Raw genomic sequence first — 7,606 nt, 5'->3', positions numbered from 1 at the left:
AAAAGCACCACACAAAATCAATCATGCTACAAAAGTATATCAGATAGAAAAAAATATATAATAATATCATAAAAACAAATTCTTTTTTATAATATTTCCAGAAATGACAAAACAACCCCTTACCAAAAAAATCCACACTAAAGTATTTAACATGTTTTCGAAACAAGTAAATGGGGACACGGGTTTTTCTTCATTAGACAAGTGGCGACGGGTATTCTGGTACTAATGAGTAACCGCTACCCATATGATTATTGAAATGCTATTATATATATATATATATATATATATATATATATATATATATATATATATATATATATATATATCATTGAGATAAGTAGATTGAAAATTTGTATTATTAAAGTATTTTAATGACATGAATATCTTTCAAACTCTTCATAATTAAGTACGAATAAAATTAAAAGCGGAGAAAATGAGTACGTTAAAAGGGGAAATATTAATTGAAAAGTTCCTTATTAATTTTATTTCACTTCATACAGTTTATTAGTAGTTTTGTAGAACTTATGTTTTCAAAAGACTAATTCATATATAAATTTGTATTATCGAAATAAAACAAAGTGTTGATTTTATGTTGTAGTTTTGATTCATCAAAGTAAAAAAAAAAAAAAAATTTGGAATATCTATTCATTTACATGAGTATTTGTTTCAAAGCATAATATAGTTGTCAAAGTGGATACACGAGTGAATTCGTAGACATAATGATGTTTCTTCTACGTAGCTACGTCGTACGTTGTCATTTCTAATACCAACTTCTAGGAAACACACACAGAAAATAAAAGGAAGAAAGGTGTACAAAACAGAAAATTAAAATGCATCAAAATAACTTCGTTTTACATTTTTTTACCTTTATTTTTTTCATCTCAAATTTTAAATTTAAAAGTAAAAAATAAACCTTATTTAATTTAAATATAATGTTATACGTGTCTAAGGTAATTAGAATGAAACAAACATACATAATATAACTCTTTACTATTATTATAAATTGAAAAACAATTAGGGCATAGCTCTTTATTTAATAATTTTTCATCACAAAAATATCTAATAAGTTTTAACAAAATTAAAAAAAGAAATTAGATGGCAGACATAGAAATGAAAGGGGTGTGTATGTGTCCTGTGCAGTGGTTGGAAAAAAAGGGTGAAATAGTATATGAATGGCACAAATGAGAGACGCAACCGAGGTTGAGTGAACACGTGTCTTGCAACCTCGCGGAACTCAACAAAAGCAAAATTTACGGAAAGCAACTTCTGTGATGCCACGTAAACTAACCTATGACTCTGACCCTTCTCTCTCTATTCATATCATTTCCTTTCACCAACTGGGCCCACACTTACCTCATCTTTCACACATCCGTATCGCATCACCCAACATCAACGCTCCACGTACCTACCTTTCAATCTCGGTCGTCCACGTCTCCTTCACAAAAATCCAACTCACTGGTCCATAAATATCCACCTGTTACGCCATCACACCCTCCCTTTCAAATCGACGGTTCACACTCCACGCCTCTCAGATCTCGCAATCAAACACTTTAAATTCCCTCCTTCCACGCTACACCTCCCTTTTCTTTATTGCCGTTTTTCTTATTTCCACCTTATTGTCTATTCTCTTCTGCTGTCTTGTGTTGTGTTCAGTTCGTTGCATGCAAAAACGACTATGAAGAAGCCAAAACGCCACTCGCCGACGGCCAACGCTGACCGGCGAGTGGACCCTGATTCCGGTGAGTTTGTCGCCAAGATGAAGAACGGTCGCCAGAGAAGGCTTAAAATCAGGCAAATGAAGATCCGCATCAGGAATGGCACCGCCGGCGTCTCTCCGCCTCCGGCCGAGGACCTGGAGGGAGGGAGCAGAGAGATTCATGAGCACGTGGAGATATCTTTGTCTTTGGCGGCGGCGTCGTCGTCCTCAGAGGAGGAGGAGCGGTCATCGTCGGAGCGAAACGACGGTGTTTTGTCGTACGGGTCCACGTCTGTGATTGGGAGCAGGAAGGAGATGGAGGACGCGGTGAGTGCGGAGATAGGGTTTGCTGCGAAGGAAAGAGGGAAGTACGACTTCTTCGCGGTGTACGACGGCCACGGCGGAGCGCAGGTGGCGGAGGCGTGTCGCGAGCGGTTGCACCGGCTGGTTGCGGAGGAGGTTGAGAGGAGTGAGAGTCACGTGGAATGGGACTGGCAGGGAGTTATGGAAGGGTGTTTCCGTAAAATGGACAGCGAAGTCGCTGGTAATGCGGCCGTCAGGACGGTGGGTTCCACGGCGGTTGTAGCTGTGATCGCGGCGGAGGAGCTTGTGGTCGCTAATTGCGGTGATTGTAGAGCTGTGTTGGGAAGAGGAGGTGAGGCCGTGGACTTGTCTAGTGATCATAAGGTATAGGTGCTACATTTTCTTAAATTCTTTAATTTTCCAAATTTTTACTTTATTTTTTATTCCCTAGACAGTTCATTTTTTAGTTTTTTTTTTGTAAGTTTTGATTTTTGTACATTATTATATGTTAAAAGATGGCGTAGTACCGTTTTCATTGGCAACCTAAATAAATATTCACGCATACTTGAACAAGTCAATGTTCTTCAATTTGATGGCGAAAAGCTTAGTTTGTCAAAATTGTTGCTGGCAAGTGAATGTCTGGAGTGCGTGTATGTGTTATGTTTAGCGTCCAGAAGAGAAAGATGTCGTTTTGTCGTATTGGAGAGTCAATTATTTCAACTATTGTTTCGAGATTTACGATCTTCTTTGAAATGGGGTTATACCAGCTTTTGCATTGTTAATTAATTTTTCGTTTCCTTTTTTTCATCGTAAATCAAAATTTATTGTAAGATAATGAATTGCATTGTGGTTCCCTTCTGTGTGTGCACACAGCCCGATAGACCGGACGAGTTGATGCGAATCGAAGAGGCTGGTGGAAGAGTAATTAACTGGAACGGCCAGCGCGTGCTTGGTGTTCTTGCTACTTCAAGATCCATAGGTGAGTTTCAACCTTTAAATCTTTACTCACTATAATACTGGTTTTTTCAACCGTTAATTAGTTAAGCTCTCAGCGATGTTGCTTCGGTGTCGTGTGGATTATCCTTGTGGTTTGGCTTTTTTTAAGACAACGTTTTTATCTGATCAGCATTGAAAAGACAGAAGAATCTTGGCACCCTCTGGCTTTTTATTATCGGTGTCGTGAGTATAGCAGAGCAACGTTGACCAAAATGAGTATTATTATTATTATCGGCATTCTCTGACCTTGAATTTGATTTTTACAATTATTACCTTTTAAATCTTTAACTAATCAAGATGACACACTGTTGCTTTGATCCGTCCAGTAGATAGGAATATTAAGGAATGTACTTAACGATGATTCTGCTATGTAAAACAAGTTTGCCTTAAAACAATGATAGGTTGGACAGAAATATAACAGTTGTTCAAAAAGCCTTAATTGCTTCTCGTATATGGTCAATCACATGGAACCCTTAACTACTAAATGGAGAGGGTTTTGTGGTGTGGATATGCTTTACCTCAAGATTAGGGAATCTTGATCAATCAAGTTCCATGGAACACTCTAATCCCAATTTGTTAAAATATTCAAACTTGAATTAATGATTTATTTGCGCATCCATTTTAAGTGGTAAAGTTGAATCTGTGCTTTATGTAACAGATCTAGAAAGGACAAGTAAAAACCATAATATTTAACAAGATTGACTGATTCTGAACATTATTTGAAATGCAGGAGATGAGTACCTTCGACCTTATGTAATATCGGAACCAGAAGTGACAGTGACGAAGCGAAGCAACAAGGATGAATTTGTGATACTAGCAAGTGATGGATTGTGGGATGTTATGTCGAGTGAAGTTGCGTGCCAAGTTGTAAGGAAATGCCTGAATGGACAGATTAGGAGAATGTGCAATGGAGTTGGGAAGCATGAAAACCGTGCCGCGGAGGCTGCAAGCCTCTTAGCTGAGATTGCATTGGCAAAGGGAAGTAGAGATAACACCAGTGTCATTGTAGTTGAGCTAAGAGGAACAGTAACATAACATCTCAGTGTGTGCAAAAACATGTACTTTCTTCTCTTATTCTTGCCTTCTACTTTTGGACTCATATCCACCCAGGTCCTGCATCCTCAATGCCACGAGAGATTTCTACCACATAATTACGAGTACTTGGTTCACAACGTTAGTGTTTTTTCTTTTAATAATGGCCTCTTATTAACTCTTGAAATATCTAAAATGTCGATAAAGTTTTGCATATATTTTTTCCAAACTAGCTTGGACAATGTAAAACTAAACATTTGCTTTCATAATTCAGTCTTATTTTCGATAAAGTGCTATTACAAGTATAACATTTAAGCTTAAAGATTCATATTTTCAAATATAGGAGGACGGACTTTTTTCACAAATTTTGAGAGAAAAAATTTCTTTAGTATTGTATTTTCTCGAATGGCTTAAGAGTATTGAATTTTACATTAATGTCATAAGTGTTACACAATTTTCATTTATAAAATTTTTGATGTGCAAAAGATATAATTAAAAAATAATAAAATAATAAAATAAGTTTAATGTAGTTGTACTATTAAAATAATTAAGATTTAATTACTATCAATTAAGTTCTCGTTTTAAAAAAGTTTTAATTACGTTTTATGATAAAAAATTCCAATTAAGTCCTTTTAAAAAAAAAATTACTAACTGTGATAACTGCGTGTTACATGTCGTCAATCTTTGTGTTTCTTTATGTTCTTTTTAGCAAAACATTTTGTTGCCACATGTCATCTCTTTAGTTTTAATCTTATAAAAAAACATGGATTAAAAGAACATATTTTAATTATTAAAAAATTTGGGACAAAATTGAATTAAAGAAACTTTGGCTCCTTAACTCTAAATGAAAATTGAAATTAGTGCATTTTCAAAACTTTGACCTAATTTAGTCTTTTAACTTCAGAAATGAGTGGATATAATCATTTTAACCAAATTTTGTTAAATTTAGTTGACATTTTAAACGTGTTTCTTATCTAATATTGAAATAAAAATATGTCAAACGGTATAAACAACTCAAATGTTATCATATTATATTTTAATGCACAATATGAAAATTTGACATTTTCATATTATCTCAGCAAAAGATAAATAAAGATATAAACATTAATTTCATCCCGATTTCAAAAAGAATATAGAAAACAGTGAGCGATAAGAAGATATCAAATACAATGACCAAAGTTACAAAGAGGGCCATGATCCAAAATAAACAATAGACTTGACCAATCAAAAGGAAAGGGTTTTATCCAAAACAAGGAGGAAAATTAGTGACCATTCATGCCGATAGAGTCCTTATGCAAGGCAAAGTGAGATTTTGAATTTGAAAATTTGAAAATATGATTTCTTGATTTCTTTTATTTTCTTTTAATTTGAATTTGAATTTTTTTTTATGTTTTGAGTTTTTAAATAGAAATCAGTGATCATTCCCACAAAGAGAGTCTTGATATAAGAGACAAAGGGCAAGGTGTTGGAACTTTGTCGAGGTGTTGAAACTCATACTTAAAATAAGAAAAACAAGGTATGGAAACATTAGCGAGATGTAGAAATGCCGACCTAAAGCAAGAAAATAAGGTGTAGAAACTTCGACGCGATGTAGAAACCTAGACGAGGTGTAAAAACCTTGACTTAAAGCATGAAAACAAGGTGTGGAAATGATAAGAAATCTTTAAGTGAGACGAATTTGAGGACAAATTCTCTTTAAGAAGTAGGGTATGTTAGAGGACTATCTCCTAAACTTCAAGTGGTACGGATTTGAGGACAAATTCTCTTCAAGAAGGAGGGGTTGATAGAGGATTATCCATAGATTCCATACAAGAAGAACTTAAAGATGAACCTTTACAATTCAAAGGACCTATGAAAAGGGCATGGAACGAGAGTGGAAGATCAAACTATTTAAGGCTCCTTATGTAACAAGCAACTGGAAATTCAAAGGATATGAAGATCATGGCTTGGAGCACATTTGAAAGATAACTTTTAGGAAAATTAGTTTATGTTTTTCGACTTTGGACTTCAGGTTTTCTTTTAGAAATTAGTTATGTTTCTATGTTTTGAGCTTTGGGCTTTGGGCTTTCTTTTATAAATTAGTTTATGTTTTTATGTTTTTGGGCATGAGCCTTCTTTTAGGGTTCCTAGGTTTTCTTAAACTTATATGCTTATATATAGAGGTACCAAAAACTAATGTAAACACTTTTGAGTCATATTATATGCATTTGCATTATTTGAGAGAGGATTCTTTTAGTTCTTGGATTAGAACTCTGATTCTTATCAAAGATTAACCTATTTGTGGTTAATCTTCACTTGACTTATCAATATGCTAGATTGTGGCATCCTCCATTCCTGTCTTATTTTGTGTTCTTCTCTAATAGGCTTGAAGGCTAGACAAGTTGGCTTTGTGGACCAAATAAACTAGGTTTGAGGCTCAGGCGACCAATGCTTTGTGGGCCAAATAAAGATGGGTTTAGGGGCCAAGCGAGCTAGGCTTATAGGGATATATAAGTCATTCATATGAATGAAAATGACTATGAATCTGAAAAACGTTATAAATGTGAAGTTTGTTCTAATGATTTTTACTTCTGAAAAAGCAATTTAACTGAAGAAGCATGTTGCATGATTATGTTGACTCATGTTATGATGTTATGACATGCGAATGGTTATGCATGGTAGAAAACACATTTGCTTATTTCAAGCACCCATGAATGCTTGATGAAAAAATTAATATGCTTCATCTCTTTAATTTTTTTTTCTTTGCACGCCAAAGTCAATTGTTCTCTTTGCAATAATCAAACTCATTGTTATTTTCAATGTTTCTTGCAAGTGAGGAATGTCACACATCCGGAGGTCTAATGTTTGAGATAATTATAAGCTTGAATTTCTCTTTTGCGACATTTGTGCACCTGTGCTTGAACTTACGAGTGAAAAAAAACGTGCGAGAGATGTTTTAAAAGGGTTTGGACGAGATTGGGATAGGCATCTAGGCATGTCGTTCCTCATACATTCCTCAAAGGAAATGTCATATGTGAATGCCATAGTGAAAAACACAAGAGACCCAAAAGTTGCCCCAGTTTTGGTGTTTGGGAAAAGGTGCATGGGGATATGGGGTTGTGGATGTTAGGGCGAGAAATTCATGAGACACACAAAGCTACCCTAGTTTTTCTGTATGGAGATGTGTGTTTTGTTTAAAAGAGGTAATGGATATGAAAAAGATTGGCTAAAACAGATTTCCTTAGTTGGTTTGATTTTCTTTCACGTGCTTTTGGCTATCTAATAGGGAGTTCCCCTCTTCCTTAAACATTGTTTTTTTTTCATTTGTTTTTCCTCTTCTTTTCCATTCATTCATTTTTAAACAGCGCATTGTTATCCATTTCGCCTTATCGTCGAATTAAGCTTTATGAAAATTTGAGCAAAATTCATCAATCTATGTAGACTTTTATTTGGCTTAATGTGGATAGGGGCTGAAAGATATTGGGAGAAAGGATATAAAAGCCCAAATGAATGTTTGGTAGTTTTTTTTTTTTTTTATGAAACAAGGCTTTCCATCTCAGCATTGCATTAACTATTTGTCAACACTTTTGAACACTTCGC

The 7,606-nt window shown here is 34.9% G+C and overlaps 1 protein-coding gene across 1 annotated transcript; it reads left to right on the top strand.

Annotated features, from left to right (window-relative positions):
• Positions 1-1,521: 1,521 nt before the first annotated feature.
• On the top strand, positions 1,522-4,167 carry LOC114195364 (protein phosphatase 2C 51-like). Its single transcript, XM_028085799.2, has 3 exons — positions 1,522-2,383; positions 2,873-2,978; positions 3,726-4,167. The coding sequence occupies exons 1-3, from the start codon at positions 1,676-1,678 to the stop codon at positions 4,028-4,030; spliced, it is 1,119 nt and encodes a 372-aa protein (XP_027941600.1). The 5' UTR covers positions 1,522-1,675; the 3' UTR covers positions 4,031-4,167.
• The last annotated feature ends 3,439 nt before the right edge of the window (positions 4,168-7,606 follow it).

This window comes from Vigna unguiculata, chromosome 8, assembly GCF_037176805.1.
Source record: "Vigna unguiculata cultivar grain cowpea cultivar isolate G323 ecotype 2 chromosome 8, ASM3717680v1, whole genome shotgun sequence".
Taxonomy (NCBI): domain Eukaryota; kingdom Viridiplantae; phylum Streptophyta; class Magnoliopsida; order Fabales; family Fabaceae; genus Vigna; species Vigna unguiculata.
Note: the sequence above shows the minus strand (reverse complement) of the source record. Positions and strands in the feature narration are given on the sequence as shown.

Bases quoted from the DNA above. Each gene is read 5' to 3' on its own strand.
- LOC114195364 (XM_028085799.2), top strand. From the start codon at position 1,676: ATGAAGAAGCCAAAACGCCACTCGCCGACGGCCAACGCTGACCGGCGA. The intron at 2,384-2,872 runs GTATAGGTGCTA...GTGTGCACACAG, and splicing joins ACTTGTCTAGTGATCATAAG to CCCGATAGACCGGACGAGTT. The intron at 2,979-3,725 runs GTGAGTTTCAAC...TTTGAAATGCAG, and splicing joins TGCTACTTCAAGATCCATAG to GAGATGAGTACCTTCGACCT.